Source organism: Puntigrus tetrazona, chromosome 2 (assembly GCF_018831695.1).
Source record: "Puntigrus tetrazona isolate hp1 chromosome 2, ASM1883169v1, whole genome shotgun sequence".
Taxonomy (NCBI): Eukaryota; Metazoa; Chordata; class Actinopteri; order Cypriniformes; family Cyprinidae; genus Puntigrus; species Puntigrus tetrazona.
The window spans coordinates 3,755,897-3,772,959 of NC_056700.1; the positions used below are offsets into that span (position 1 = coordinate 3,755,897).

Genomic DNA, 17,063 nt, shown 5'->3' on the forward strand with positions numbered 1-17,063 from the left:
GAACTCTTAACTGTAAGGTTTACTTTAGACCGAGCCAGCAGCCCTTGAAATGAGTCCGTTCCATCAAGCTGTTTTTTTATTATACATGTGCATTCAGACTTTTCTTCACAGCACTTTTAATTACACAGTTAATTTAACTGAACAATCAAATATTTCAGGAGATTCACAGTAAAAGTAAAAGGCACTTTTCTGGTCTTTATGAACTCCACTTTCATTCTTCTCTCTGCAGGAATTGCATACAGAGAGTGTCTGGACAATGGCACGTGGGCGCTGAAAAGTAACTTCTCTCAACTGTGAGCCCATTTTAGAGGAAAAGGTGAGTAAATGTGCAATAAAACCAGACCTGGACATTCATTTTCGTTCTTTCTTTCTGTGTAACTGATTTCTGAGTCTTACTTCTCACTGCACATGACTTCTGCGTGCAAGCGTTATGCAAAAGGACAACGGGATGCCTTTCAGTGCTGTGTCACAGTTTTCTGACCTCGTTTAGAGACTCGTGAGAAATATAGAGATTAATCTGTTTCTAGTCTTTTGGAAGCTTCTATAAAATATTGGTCACTGAGTAACAACTATTGATTTGTGGCATAATTACCGTCATTTTTATCATTGCATATGTCAGGACACTGAGTTTCTTTTTTTTTTTTCTTACAGAGGAAGTACACCATGCACTACAAGATAGCCCTTATCATCAACTACTTCGGCCACTGTATATCAGTCGGAGCTCTCGTTATCGCCTTCATTCTCTTTCTGTGCTTGAGGTAAGTGTGTTGGTGTGTTTTCAGCACTATACGCTCAGACATAAAGCATAAAAGCTGTCACCGAGGCTGTACTTTTCAGAAGGTACATTTTGTACCTAAAGTCTCTGTTTTGGCTCTCCAAAGGTACACATTAGTACTTAAAGTGTACATATTTGATCGTAGGAGACGTCTTTAAGCGCTACTTGCTGATTAAGGACCTTGTGAAAGTAATCCCAGAAGGCGCTCTTTGGTTGACTTTGAAATAAAAAAAGAATCCAAGGCACTTCTTGTCCAAAAGAGATAAAATGCATCACCTCACCTGATACGCTGGATGAAGGCTGAAGTGCATCAGCGTGCAGAGTTTCAGGCCTTTTAATGTTTATTGAGATGGCCAGAGTGTGAGGCATTTGAACTATTTTAAACCTTATTTGAATCTTACAGGTACAAAAGAGGCACCACTCCAGTAACAGCTTCTGTATCTTTATTTCTGAGAGTGTAGTGTGTAAATAATACCTTGCGCTGAGGCTTTTTCAACTTAAGGAATGCATGAAAATTAAATTTAACGATGGAAAAAATGATATATTATGAAAACGGAGGAAACTTTGATTCTACTGAGAATCATATATTCACAGTTTCTTGCTCTTTTGCATGACCTAAGGCTGTTGATGTGCAAACAGCAGAATTCTGATAGCACCACAGCCACAGTATTTCCACGCGACTATTTCCAGGTGAAATGAATGCATGAAAAATACACTGAACACATAATCTTTAAATGTGCAGGCTTCTGTAGAAAGTGTTACATTTCCAGAAATCTTAACCTGAATACGTCGTTGCGAACCCTGTCTCTGGCTCCTCTATGCACAGTTTCATATTCATGCATATGTAAGTCCTTAATCAGCTCATGCAATGCTAAAACTGTGTCACAGTGTAATTGCTGAAATGATTGTTTCATTGATTTATCTTTTTAAATTCAAGGAGCATCCGATGCCTTCGCAACATAATCCACTGGAACTTAATTACGACTTTCATTTTGAGGAATGTAATGTGGTTTTTGCTTCAGCTGATTGACGAAAACATTTATGAGACAGAATGAGGTATGAAACACTTCTAAACTTCCTTATCAGCCTATTAGTATGTAAACCCATCAGTAGGTTTCTAACATTTACAGGTTTCTCACCAATATTGTATTACTGTATCACTGAAGGTATTGCACAGGTTTTTTTTCTTTCTCTAAAACATAGAGAAATTTTTATTTTAGTCTGCTGGTATATAGTGTCTCTTTAGAGTCTTCCCGATTCTCGACAAAGTAATTGACAGTGAAGAAAAGAGATCAAAAGTCAAACTTATTTCATTTTGTAAATCATTAAAAATGACTGTTTTCAAAAAGCTTTACTGAAGAACAAAGGGACAATGTGTTCATTTATAGAGACATGAGAAAGGAGTGTCTTTTAAAGCTAAGAGATTTATCTGAAAAATAGATAAATAGCTTTGACGAATGGCATTTCAAAATTCTAACATATACCATTTAGGGGGTAAATAAGGTACAAAAATGTCACTTTTTAGCTTACAGTACTGCCTCAGTGATAGCTTATACCTTTTTCTGAGAGTGTACACTCATAAAAAACCCCCCAAAACTGCTAGATGCTGTTTCCTTGAGTTCTAGTTATAGCACCTTATAAAACACGTTTTAAAATGTTTGAAGAACCTGAGATTGTGAGGTTGTTTTATGACCTATGAAAGGTTTTATTTTAGCATCAAGTCTGTAAAAGGTTTGCAGTGTTGTAAAACATCCCTATATTCACCTCAATTAACACCCGTCCCTTTCTCTCTGTACAGCCCTGGTGTCGTCTTATTACAACAATCTATAATTACTTTGTGGTGACCAATTTTTTCTGGATGTTTGTCGAGGGCTGCTATCTTCACACGGCTATTGTGATGACATATTCCACGGACAAGCTTCGAAAATGGGTCTTCCTCTTCATTGGATGGTGTGAGTTGATTTCTCTACACAAGTCTGCTTATTTTAAAAGGGCTAATCATCTGCAATTTGCATTCAGTAAGAAAGCTGAAATGCAGGCTGCTGTTTTTTGGTTTATTTGAAACATTGCCTTCTTTCATGTGATTCTTGTGAATATCACAAAGCATTTAAGTACTTAAGGTATACTAAATATTCCACATAGAGAGCTTCCAAGGTGAGGATGAGCACACAAAAGCATGCTAAGAGTTTAAGCAAACATAACTTATCAGCTAACACTGTTTTGTTGATAACCTGTGAAAAGCCCAATTTTTTCCAGATTTAGTGATTTTGTGTCTAAAATGAATATATATAATGAGAACTTGCTTGTGTCCTCAGCTTTGATTGGACTTTTTGGATACTTTTCAAAGTTTTGTTTAAAGTAAAAAAGAAAGTATTATCAAAATATTGCATTTTTAGACTAAATTCAAATTGACCGATTGTATTACTGTAGACTCTATATAGTGCAAGGTACTGAATCATTTTTGTGACCAGTTTGTCCTTAGTGACATGCCAGCTTTTGCAAGAATATACTATTCAGATATTATATTGCATTAAGACTAAATTCAAATTGACCGTTTTGCTCTGTTTTACTTCACTAGTTTTGCCAGGTTTAGTAGCCAAACTATTCAGATATATTTAAAAATAACAGTTTTGTCCTTAACTGTTTACTAGATTTGGTCAAACTTTATATTAGATGTCCTTACACTTACAAAAAATAAGTACAATGTAGTTGAACTGTTCTAGAACTGCTGATTTCTAGTTGTATCCTTTTTGGAAGCACAAACAAAGTTTCACAATGAAACACAGTGTCTCCAGAACATGGCACCGGCAACAACAACACTACAACAAGAATAATAGTTCTGCCTTATTACCTTGTGTAAACATTTGGGCGTGTTATGAAAGTTATCTCACACCATAGAGATGTGGGGGTGTATTTAAAAATAATCTCTTTAAGTCTATATAATGCAAATGGCTATTAATCCAAAAGATGGCACGTCAAAAACCACATAAACCAAATACAATGGTAATCTGCAGAATGTAAATACATTTCCTATGAAACAAAATCATGTGAGAAAAATATGCAAATATAAGCATATTTTGAAGCATGATAAAACATATTATAGTGTTTGTGTTCTGTGGTTTTTGAAGCATCAATTTTGGGTTTCTACCTAGTAAATGTGATGCTAATGTGAGCGTATGGTTAGTCTGATAGCCAGCCTTTGAATGTGATTGAGAACAAGGTGTCAGTGCTGAGTCACCAAAGCCTCTGATTTAGTCAGAATTATCCAATCATTGAGGTAATACTTGACACACAAGTCCTGGAGTCAGTGTTGAGTCAGAAGCAGCTAAGGCCAGGCTAAAAGAGAAGAGCCTAAAATGTGTAAGCTTTTCCGCCAGAGAAACCTGAGGAAGTTCTTGTGATTCTGAATGATTAAAATATGAAAATCCTCTGCTTCTTATGCATCTTTCAGAACATAACAAACCAGTCTCCTAGTCGAATATGAGTCATAATATGTTTCTGCATCAACATTCTGACACTGCTTTGTCAGAGTGAAGTTCAGTAAACACTAAAGTCAAGTGGCCGTTCTCACAAACCGAGTGCTTGTGGCACACAGTGACCAATCAGTCACAGCCTAAGCTCTATGACTGCCTCTGATGTCCTTCCAGCACATATATTCCTCAGCCGTATATTTGAGGAGATTAACTTGGTATTGTTTCACAAGGCACATTCTTTCCACTCAGAGCTGAGGTTGTCCTGCAAGGCTGCAATTTCCTAAAATAAGCCGAACATGGAAAAGGATAGGCTGAAAGAGTCATTTCAACCTCTCAGTGTTTTATTTCAACTCAATCTCAGTAAAGCCCTGATTTAAGGGATAATTCACCCCAAAATAACAATTCTCTCCATAAATAATTCACCCACATGTTGTTATAAATTTCATGAACACATAATATATTTCAAAAAAGCCGTTTGTAAACAAATGGCTGATGTTAGCCATTGACATCTATAGTATTTTCCCCCTACATTACATAAGTTACTGTTTGGATACCGACATTTGCAGACTTTAATTGTGATGACATTTGCTGAACTCAGGTATTGATTGCATTGAGCTGAAATGTCAAATTAGTGCTGTCACATAGGTCATAATAATTATAAAATGATCAGCTGAACCGTCTGGGGCTGAAGTCTCCATTCACCCAGTAGCACAGCTTGTGATAGCCCGTCAGCCGTACTCGTTGAGCAGACCCAGAATATGAATAGCACTAAGCAACCTCAGATGTTTCTCACTCTAGAGGAGGAGGTGGTGGGTGAGTTGTGTCAGAGAGTGCAGACTACTTTGTTGGTTGATGTACGCAACAGTTGTAGTTTTTCTGTACGGATCAGTATGTGCTTGTTTGAGATCTTTGAGATGGTTCGGGCAAAGGTGCACTGCTAACAACTCTAAGATTGATATGCCACTGCAGTTAGGGGCCTGTCCACACCCCAGACACTGCTTGCCTGTTGTCATGGCACCCCAGCCAGTGATGTACCACAGCATGTCTGGAGACCTGCTTCAGGGGCACTCCTGCCCGAAGAAACACAAGGTCTGACCATGGGGTGAAGGTTTGGAGACAAGCCGGTGTTACTTTGTGTGTGGCACGATTGAGGTGCCTGGTTGAGATGGCAGTTGTTGGGATAAATAAGGATCAGAAACACTTTGCTATCTGGGAGGAACATGAGCCCACTTCACAACTTTTGTGAAGACACAGTGGAGAGGGACATCCTGTAGAGTAGGACCTTGTACTGAAATCCATGTCCTTCAAAGGCAAATCATAGAAATAGTGGTGTGGAAGGATCGACACATGAAAGTATGCGTGCTTCAGATGAATCGATGGGCAGCGATGTGGAACATAGGACTGGCTGTGGTGTTTGCTTCTGACCTCTCCATCAGGGAGACCCAGGTATATTCCCTTGCTGCACCATTGTCGAAGGGGGTGGGGGAGGAGGAGCTCGCAAATCAGTTTCTGGCAATAAAAGGTGCCGTCCATGACCCGGTCAGCTCCTCGTTTACCTCCGGAAAAAAATTCACCAAGGTGTGGCACTGACAACTGGTGCAGGCCACCCTGAGAAACCAATTGTCCAACCTCGAGGGTCCCAGAGGGCAGGAGCACAGCCGAATCTTCCTATCCAGAAATCAGATCATTGGGAGGAGCGCAGAAGGATACTGCTGGTAAGCTCCTTGTAGAGGGCCCGCACTTTTGTTTGGTAGATCAACTGGTTGAGGCATGCAAAAGGGGTAATGTTTTTTTTTAAGTTACAGGTCAAACATTTTTTTTTTGGAAGATGCATAGAGTAGTGGCAAAAATGCGAAACCAAATAAGATAAAAGACAGAATGATGTTGCAGTATAGCTCCTGTAGCATTGCTTGAGTGTGAGGAGAAACTGCTATACATGCAAAAGGTCATGAGATGAGGCAATGTTTCAATCGTGCTATCGGCTCATTACCCCTGCTGTGTTATAATGCCTGCCTATCGTGTTCGTAAATTGGCATGAATCAGTCAAACAAATTAGTGGAAATGGAGGTACTAATTACAAAGCAAACAACTCACCCACTCAGACTATCATTTTCAGTCACATCCAAATGAAATTAAATTTGAAATAACTTAAAACATGAGATTCACTTTGAGTGAGCTGTTTTTTTGAGCACTCTTAAAGCTGTAATTATCATGACCCCTGTTTGATTAATGGTCAGAATAGAAGGTGACGGTTAATAATATTTGGCTGTTTAATATTGCCAAACAGCATAGTGTGGTAACAAAAGGTGTTTGTTACTATTGAATTTTAATTTATAACTAAAAAGCATATTTTTCAGCAGATGTGTTTAATGGTAAATGATTTCTTCCTCCCTGCTCACATAGAGGATGACTCTTTGTTCAATGTGGCTTTGTTGAAATAAGACTGACCTACAATGTGTATGATCAAACACTTAAGAGAATGTTTTTGTTCATTATGTTTTCATCAAAATGCAAAGGAGAATTGTGCATTGTTTATATACATGTTTATATGCAATTATCAGATTACGAATGTAAAAAGTGCCAGTGTTTAATACTCTTCTGTCTTTTATCATCTTTTGATGAATGGCATGATCAACAGAAATGCACATACACATTTCCAAACGCATTTTTGTTCATCCATCTTTCTGTGGGCAGTAATGGCTCAGTGTTAATTGTGGCAGGCAAATAGTGATGACATTTGTGAACGATGTGCATATGAAAAATCACACAAACTTCCCACAGCACAGGTTCAGTGCGTTTAGCGTCTGATTAAGTTGTGGGTGGTCGGGGTATAAAAAGCTTTTTGCACAGAAATATTTTACACAAAAATGGCACAGCTGTTTCAAGAGATAATAACCCATTGGGAAAACAATGTTTCGTTTTCATGTTTTCTTCGGTTGCTGTTTGTGAAGTATGATTTGTCAATGTACGCAATCTTCTCTCTTTCAGGTATACCGTGTCCGATAATTATAGCGTGGGCCATTGGAAAACTTTACAATGAAAACGAACAGTAAGTTGCTGATTTGCAAAGAGAAATGCTTATGATTAGAGTGAAAAAACACAAAATGACGTGTAACCTGTTTGTGACAGTGAAATTGTAAAAAACACACTGCCATAGTGCTGTGGCGTTTTGAATTGTTTTTAGTGAATTGCTAAGCAATTATGAGATGACTCAGATCCCTTCTTCAGTGAAAGTCATTGGGAGCTTTTTCAACTTCTTATTTTATTTGAATTAAGTGAAAATAAGCCTGAATATGTAGAAGCCACAGGACTCTTACAAAAAATAAGTACACTTTGAATTATTTTCATTAAAAAAACTTAAGTTCAATTATATATAACAGTAATAGTTACATTCTGTAAGGTAAGTTAGTGAACTATTATTGAGTTTACATAACATTGACAATATCAATGAATAAAAATATGTTCATTACTGTTATTGACTAAAGGTTTATTGAACTGAACACATAAAAAAGTCCACAAATAATATATAAAGAGTAAACTATAAGCAGTCCATATACTTAACAAAACCTTTGTTTCAGATGCTGGTTTGGCAAGGAACCTGGAAAGTACATAGACTACATTTATCAGGGGCCTGTGATTTTAGTTCTTCTTGTAAGTATTATTGTTTTATTGCTTTCCTCTGATTTGTGTTTGTCAGTTTCTCCAGCAAATAGAAAAACTGTGTGACGAATTTGAACGAAAGTGAACAAAATGACCGTTTTGGCAATACCTACGGGTGTCTTTATGAGCTCTTGAAATGTCTTCATGTTATGTGCAGTAAGATCAAACTATTTCGAGAAAATGCGTTATCACTGACATGCATCTTTTCTTTCTCTCTGATATAGATCAATTTTGTGTTCCTTTTCAACATAGTGCGCATTTTAATGACAAAGCTGAGGGCCTCGACCACATCTGAAACAATACAATACAGGTAAAGATTTTTCTAACTATTGCTACTATAACTGTACTGAGCAGGAGCAGTAAGAATGCGTTTGCTCAAGCCGAATGCAATCCCGTTTCACGTTCATCTTTACGTTTACAGGTACATTTTCTGAGCATTTAGCATGGAGTAAGCCAATCAGTGTTTTTGTCAGTGCTGAAGATAATTTGAGTGCCACCTGTACTCTAATTTTCGCATGTATATAAATCCCGTGTCATTTGCATGTATTTGAATAATTACATCAGCAAAAGCTTCTAGAAGATCATTTAGGTACAAAACTAAAGAGGCTCAACGATAGATCCCTGAGGAACCCATGATAACAAAGGACTGGATGCCACTATAGAAACTAAAGCTATTATCTGTTCTAAACCCAATCGAAAAAGCTATTCTTTTCCTTTATACAAGTTTGTGTTGTCATGTCACCTAAGGTGACTTGGTTTTGAGGATTGAGGTTTTAAAGTTTCAGTTTTTTACGTTTTTACTCTATGAAGTCTACGATTTTGAAACTTTTTGACCTGAAAGCATGACTTGCTAATGTGTGAACGTATCTCAGGCGATACTTACTTCAGTCAGAATAAAACGAGACCTTTGATCGGCGCTTGCTGAGGATGCATTTGCACACTTTGTTGTAGCGTTTCACTTGATTTGCTAAGTATTAATGGAGTGAGTCTGAGTCTCGAGGACAAGCTTATGTATAATTAATCCTCTTTTCTTAAAAAGTTAGGATTTCATTGTTGCTTGGATTTCAGAGTTCATCAGAACCCATACTTACTAACTTTAACAATATTTTGTACATTTTCCTAAGAAAACAATGACTTGTGCTTAACCTGTGGCCAACTTGCCACACAATGTTGGCAGAGAGGATGACAGCACTTTTATTTTTTCCTCGTGTGGGCTGCTTTTGCTTTCAGAAGAGTATTTCATATCATTAAGGTTACTGCTGTTATTGTCTGACGTTTTCAACCCAACATGCACGGCCCCTTCATATTCCTTGCACAAACTATAATATATTGTCATTTTAATAAACATCAAGGTAGTGCTAGTTCAGATGATGCCATTGCATTAATTCAAGTTATTTTTAGGGCTATATCGGTAGACATACTACTACTGTCAGGATTTCAGTCTATGTTCCCGTCTTGGTGTTTGTGGACTCTTATTTGAAGTATTTGCTCCCGTTGTTTCTACGTTCCTGCCCACATTGTTAGTTTCCTCGCTAACTGATTAGCTCCTCCTCTTGTTACTTGTTACCCTGTTTATTTAAGATCAGCTCAGATTTTGATCAAACGTGTTCCGACCTCTGCCTGGTATTTGTATTTTTCTTCTGTCTTGACCTTTTGGATTAAGTTTGCTGTGGCTTGACCTCGCTTGTTTATTGGACCGCCCTGTTTGACCCTGCCTGTTTTGATCATGTCTTATGACACTTTTAATCGTGCAATATTTTCCATCACACACACTTTGTATTTCAATTTATTAACTTGGACGCACTTAGGTGGCAATTGCTGACATGTACTTAAATCAAAAAATAAGTAAAACCTGTATGTATATGCTATAGAATCAGCGCATGGTATGGAATGATTCATTTTAATGTATAAGTACATAGTAATTAAGGTCCACCTCATGTAAAATGGGACATCTAATTTTTAATAGTTTGTGAATGACCCAACACTATAAAGTGCATACAAACAATAGTTTGCATAAATAACATAAATAATATACGCTATACTGTAGCTTACATTAGGATTCAGAGCATGCAAGGAAATCATTATGTAGCCTATCACAAAAGGTGTTTTCAGTGCACAGAGGTGTCTTGAATATACTTAGGCAGCTCTGAAGCCACACGATGACGGTGTTAGCAAGAACCGTGCGAGACTGAAGTAGAAGATACGCAAGCATAGCTATTTATTGTACTGAAATATTAAATTGCTTCTTACAATATTCGGTCTGCTGCCGAACGGTGTCTAAAAATCATAGTTTTACATCTTTTCTCGTTTTCTCTTCTGCTGGCTTATTGTCAGTCACAGCCATATTTTGCTGTCACATTTGATAAGAGGCCAAGTGATACACTGTGGACAAAATACTATATTTAAGGGTAAGAGGAAATTAATGGTTTGGAATGAAATGGAAATGATTCCGTTTGAAAAGCTTATTGGAGCATGATGCCTCTGGCACGCAGTCATTATAGCGAAAATAATCAGAATTCAGCTGCTGGTCTGTTCCCCCGATCACAGGGAGAGCGGGAACTCCACGTGTCTATACCTTTGTAAGTACTTAACCTTCAGATGTCAACAGCGTTTAAAGGTTCTTCATCGACATTGGTGGTTCCATGAAGAACCTTTAACATCCATGTCCACTGCACACAAAGTTATCTGAAGTGGAAAAGGTTTAGATTATTGCAGTAAGAAAAATCAACCTGATTGCTTCTTCTGTTGCAACCTTTTTTGAAACCTTCATTTTAATGAGCATTGCATTTCATATGGTCGACAACCATTATATATTTGGGACATCAGAGTATAGTAAAGCCCTTATTGGTGTCAATTTGTTGGTTGTCATACATTTTGTCAGTATTTTAAAAAGTAACCAGTCTCCATAATTGAAGTTAGGGAATGTGTCTAATTAGTTATGTGCCATAAATCTAATTGCTTTTTTTTTTTTTTTTTTTTTTTCTCTCATTCTGTGACTGCAGGAAAGCGGTGAAGGCCACTCTAGTGCTTCTGCCTCTGCTTGGTATCACATACATGCTGTTCTTTGTAAACCCAGGCGAGGATGACATATCTCAAATTGTGTTCATATATTTCAACTCATTTCTACAGTCCTTTCAGGTCAGTGGCACATTATGTCTGTACACAGATGCTCATGATTGTTGCTCTTACCGTCACATGTCTAGACAGGCCCGGTTCTACGGCGCTAAGCACTCTCAAACTAAATCAAAAGCACCCTCGGTTAAAGCTAATGGCATTTTATTGCAGATTTGGCACTGCGCTACAGGTTTGCGCTCTGTTTTTTGCAGCGTTGAAAATTGTGTCCAATCAAAAGACATATTTGTTGATTTCTTGAACAGCAAACCTGAGGCGTTTAGATTCCACTTTCTGCTTAAATTGCCAGAAGTTTCATTCATCTCATTAAGTGTAGACGCGATGCAAATAAGAGATTCTCTGTGCACCTTAGAGAATGTCAATTATGAATGAATGAATGTAATACTTAACGTTCAGACAAGACAGCATCATGTTTGTGTGAATCTTGGCAAGCCATATTTTGAAATAATATACTTTATAGGAGATCTTGAAAGGCACATCTTATGTACACGCTTTGTGAACGTGCAGTCCTTTTGGGATACATATCTTATGTATATATAATATTTTAAAGCAGCCTCAATGATTTGATTTTGGACTATTATTATTATTATTATTATTATTATTGTGTAGTGCATGCAGTAAATGGTGCAGTACTGTTGGGGTTCTTTTTTATTTTTCATCCTGTCTTCCATCCTGTCTTCTTTGATCCTTTTTTTCCAAAGAAAATAATTCATGAGACATCCCTGAAAGAAACCGAAAGATACCGAAACTAAGGCAGAACAAGTGTGCAAGGCTTTCAGCTGAAATTGCAGCAATTTCCTTCATGTTTGGAAAGGTTATTATTTCTTTTTTTAAATGCTCTGCTGGGGCTAACGTAATTGCTAAACGCATGCAAAAAAAAAAAAAATACAATATACAATACCATTCCAATGTTTATAGGTGAAATGTATGTTAAAGAAAAGAAGTAATATTGTAATTGTATTGTAAAATGCACTCTTAAATTGAAAAAAAAGTTAAAATAAGTACATATCTGTAGATATAAAAATAGATATATTACTGTGATGGAAATACTACAGTTTTAACATCAGTACTACAGTCCTTGGTGTCACGTGATTCTTTAGAAATCATTCTAATATGCTGATTTATTCCCTGTTAGATGCCCATTACACGTTTCCAAAATAAACTGAAACAATAAAATTGGTTCTTGATTTATCCACAAAATCTATTTTTGCAAAACACTGTGACAAATTCAGGCTTATCATTTCTTCGAAATTGTCATTGCAGACCTCCATGTAGTGTCGTATTACTGTATTTAATTGAGGTCAAGGGAATATGGTGTAAAAATAGAGACTCGTGAACTGAGCCTGAAACTATTTTTGAAAAAGTTCTGCATGGTGCAAACTGACATTGTGCCACGCAATAATGTAACTGATATATATATATATATATATATATATATATATATATATATGTGTGTGTGTGTGTATGTGTGTGTGTGTATGCATCCTGACAGACCTGCTCGAGTTCATTTAGAAATGTTATAGAGTATGATCTAAGATCTAGTCTACAGCCTGCCACAGCACATATAGCAGCTACACACAATGAGATGTTTCCTTCACATTGTCCAGGCAATCGGTTGCTTGCCCGTTGACTAATTAGGTTATGCCCACAGTATGCTTTTTGGCACACTGACACCTGCGAAGAATAGTTGATACTGGCACTGTAGTGTGTAGTCAGTAATGAAAAAAAACATGGCGAACCCAGCACTATACCTTAAAGGCATAGTTCACTCAAAAATGAAAATGTATTGCTAATATATTCACTCTCTCTCGGGCCATGCAAGATGGATGTGACTTTTTTTCTCCTTAGAAGAGTAAGGTCCTTGATGATTCATAAAATGCAAGACAGCAGCTGCATGTTTTTTGAGAACAAAAACAGCTTATCAAGTAACATAAAATGAATACCCATGGCTCCTGAAGATGCATGAAGTGAAACTGAAACTGAACATTATTTACAACGTTATAAGCTGTAATACAGAGCCAGTTCATAAACGAATCATTCATTTCTTTTTGGTTTTTGAATTATTGAAAAATGTGTACAAAAAAATCATAGATTTCCCCATTTACTTGAAACTCTCAAGTTGTAGGAAATAATGTTGCAAAAATTGCCCGTTCTTGTTTCACTCGAGGTTGAATTTTCTCAAAAGCCAACTAGTAAATTAGTTTCACAGAAACCTGGAGGTATTTGGTCTTCTTGTGTAAAGGATCCGGGCATTCACTGGTGCTCTTTTATGTGCTGATGGCATTAATTGGGGCATTGGCAAGGTGAAGATCTGAAACCATTGGAGAAATGATCTTAGATCAAATGTAGGAAAGTTTCTATGTAATGTTTTATAGTAAAAAAGGCTCCCGCTGCTTCTTTAAAAGGCAAGCGGTAGCTGGACCGCTGATTGATGCCTCAATGGCAAAGGTGTCATTGCTTTCGTCCGCAACCTGCTTTATTTCAGACAGTCGTATGCCTTTCTTTGATGATTTCCACAACAGACAGCAAATGTTCAGTCGATAGGTGTGAGCGGCCACAGGGTTGTCTTCCGTCAATTCTGAGTAAAAGACGGTATGCTGTAAATCATATGGCTGTAAATAACGTATAATTATGTAACAATAATATTTTGTTCACTACACAGTAATGCCATTTAATGTACTGCAAAAAGACTGGTTTTGTTGGCTGAATGTTTGATGGTGGAGCTGACAGCTGACCTTTTTAGGTTAGTTTGAATTAATTTGGCAGCTTCTACCATGTTTCTGTTAACCACATGGTCATGGTCAATGGTTGCATGGTCTTCATTTGAAAGGACAGTACCCTGCTTGGTTCCACTTTATGTTGTGGTCCTAATACATGTGTACTTACACAGTAACTAGATGTGTATGCCGCATGTAACCACACTGGTACAGGTGTCTACAGCTCTAATGTTAGGTAATGTGTAACAGGGCATTAGTAACGACACTTTTTGGTTTATATTAAGCAGACAATCCCTATGTATTTAGCATGTAATTACTCTGATGTTACACAGCAGCAGCCATTAAGTTTAAGACTTTACATATAAACTGTGTAAAATGACTGAGATAACCAATCAAATCACAGAAGACAGGTTTTTCTGTTACTGTTTAACATCAATTCAGTTTTGATATGCCAATACATATACATATACATATATATATATATATATATATATATTTTATTCTCATTGAATAGAAAAGACAACCATGACAATTCTCTAACAACTTTGTATATCTATCTTGTCTGTTCAAGGAAAAGTTAAAGATCTCTAAGATTAATTTTACAAATGTATTATTTATACTTGGTTGGTTTCCAAAGGAAAATAGAGCATTTTATGTGAAATTAAAACGGTACATAAAATGAATGAAAGACTGAAAATGAAAAACTTATTTTAAAACGTACAACTTTTCAAGGGGTTAATGTAAAACTTTCCAATAATCCTAGAGTCGTGAGGCTGTCTGTGGATAACCAGATATCCTATTGATTAAAAGTAAAAGTACATTTCATGTGTTTCGCTCATAAACTAAGAACACTCTGCAAAAATAAATAAAGCGCAAGATAAAGATGGCCAAAAATAATTACATGGAATAATTTCTTTGAAGAAGTAGACTTGGCTCTGCTTGAGAGAGCATGCATATTACAACTAGATCTAATAGTAAGAATAAGGTGATTTTTACCATCGAGATGAACTGACTATGCATAAGAAAATAACTTTTTGAATCAGTTGAATGCAAGGTTGGGTAATATATTCATGCGCATCTCGCCAGTAAAGTTGGTTCCTTGATTAGCGGTAAATCTCCATCATTTGTTTTCAACTGTTGATCAATATGGCGTTCAGTTTTGCGGGTGATTCATTTTTGACACCGAAGCCTATATTCTGTAGTTTGCCAGCGATCTACAGCTCTGTCTGTTAACTGCCGCTCCATTTGAAAACAGGTGATGGAGATTATTCACTAATCAAAGAACCAGCCTAACTGACGAGATGCGAGTGAATATATTGTGCAATATATTGCCCAGATGATTAAAAAAACGTTATTACACTTCTTACGCATAGTCTCAGTCTATTCATTTCCCCTTGAAAATAAAATGCAAAGAAATTGCCCAGCACTAGCTGGATGTTACACAAGGTTTTAAAGAGAGAGAGGTAATGAAATCTTCATGTCCATTTAAGATTGGAGGCGACTACCGAAGATGTGCAGATCACCCGGATCCTGTTTTCTATAAAAGTTTTGCTTCAGATCTTCAGAAAATACCTCATTTGTGCAACGAGGCCATAGTAATGCCTGCAGCAAAGGTAAAATATCCAAAGAAATTCAAATGATACTTTCATCCTCGGTGATGAAATGTTTGGAGAGATTGGTCAGGTATGAACTGTTTTCACGGACAGGCTTCACGATGATGCCTTAACTGCCTTAATTAAAAGTGATTATGATGACTCTTCTTTGTAGACTCCTCTTCTGCTTTTAAGTGCCCTTATTAGGGGTTATGAAAGGTTCATCATTTGGTTTAGAAGTCCCAAACAACAGGTTGACATGCAGGCAAGGTAGGAGTGGGAATCTTCAGACACTTCACAACCCGATCCGATCCTGGGAGTCACGACCTGATTCCAAAATGATTCTCGATCTACATTTCTTTCTCCAATGACTTCTTCTGCTGTGCAAACGCATCTTAAGCACATAGTTGAAATATCTGTGTGTCAGTACTGGCGTCTTAAAAGTAGGCGTGTACCCTATGGCCCGCTTTCACAAACGTGGCTTAACTTAAACCCGAACTAGACCTTAGTTAAGATAATTCTGTGTTCTTTTGCCCCTTTTTGTAGGGGCAAATAAACTGACAGATTTATTTTAGAAATTGCTGATGACTTCAGATTTGGGGAAAGTTACTTTTAAATGTCACGCGTTAAAATGTGTTACCTTTTATAGAAAATAAGTTATTTTGCATTGTTTTTCTAATCTTATCTGACTTGTTTTTTCATAAAAGTCGAGTTCGAGTGACAGTTTCTGCTTAAAATTCTAAATCGCATCATATGACCCCTTTAATACTTGCATTTTTTTTCTCATTCAAAACTACGCAAGTGAAACATCTTGGGTATTTTACAGCGTTTGTCATTACAGGGCAGGCTGCGAAAGCATAGAATTTATATCTACACAGAAAAAAAAGTGGAATATTCGAGAACAAGCGGTACATTAATTAGCCTCGGACCGAAGTAAATGTAAAATAATGTCTGTACAATAGAGAGCACGCCTTAAACGAATGCCAGGGAATAAATGGGACATTTTCGAAAAAATTTTTTTTTTAAAAATGAATGCATAATTTTAGTAACTTGAAAAAATTGACTCTTGTACTTATAATGCTTTACCCCAACACTGAATGCTGTTATTGTTATTTTTTGCTGATGTAAAAAAAGACTAAAGGCATGGTAATTGAAGATCCAGCCTTTCTGTTCCACAACCGACTTATATAAAAAGGTCAAATGGTGGAAACGGTTTGCGGCTACAAATATCTTGGAATTACTATTGACAAGATGTGTTTTGATGTGCATGCTGAGGCAGTATGTATGAAACGCCAGCGGCTACTTTACTCTCTGCGTATTAGCAGGACTCTTATGCCCTGGTATTACAACTCTTACACTGAATCTGTCATTTGCGTTTGTTTTGATGCAAACAACCCATTGTTTTACATTTTTTTTTATAAATTAGTGTTTTTCTTCCTGAAGCAGTCAATATAAGCAGATTTGGATGATATGTTTTGGCTTGCTCCAGACTGTGTGATTTGGACCATATTTCAACTTTTGGCATTTAATAAGAGAATCTGGCCTTTTTAATGACTGCTTCGGAGCGCCAGAGGAAGGTGTGGTCCCGTCCAAAGAATCAGGACGCTGCTTTTGCATGCAAGAGCGCCTGAAGGAGTACACAGAGAGGGGAAATGACTGCACACAAACAAAGCAAAGAAATTAGAACGATTTGTATATGCTCATGTTAAATTCA

At 37.0% G+C, this 17,063-nt stretch overlaps 1 protein-coding gene across 3 annotated transcripts in view; it reads left to right on the forward strand.

Annotated features, from left to right (window-relative positions):
* Positions 1 to 274: 274 nt before the first annotated feature.
* The window catches only part of LOC122355245 (corticotropin-releasing factor receptor 2), a 33,463-nt gene continuing 16,674 nt past the window's right edge, over positions 275 to 17,063 (forward strand). The window contains exons 1-8 of one of the 3 annotated variants that reach the window (XM_043253319.1): positions 275 to 316; positions 652 to 758; positions 1,713 to 1,826; positions 2,570 to 2,727; positions 7,237 to 7,297; positions 7,827 to 7,899; positions 8,133 to 8,218; positions 10,911 to 11,046. In XM_043253319.1, the coding sequence (XP_043109254.1) occupies positions 664 to 758; positions 1,713 to 1,826; positions 2,570 to 2,727; positions 7,237 to 7,297; positions 7,827 to 7,899; positions 8,133 to 8,218; positions 10,911 to 11,046 (723 nt within the window). In that variant the 5' untranslated portion in view covers positions 275 to 316; positions 652 to 663. Of the gene's footprint in view, positions 317 to 651; positions 759 to 1,712; positions 1,827 to 2,541; positions 2,728 to 7,236; positions 7,298 to 7,826; positions 7,900 to 8,132; positions 8,219 to 10,910; positions 11,047 to 17,063 lie in introns of all 3 variants that reach the window. The other 2 variants (XM_043253327.1, XM_043253336.1) reach the window with 2 other exon arrangements.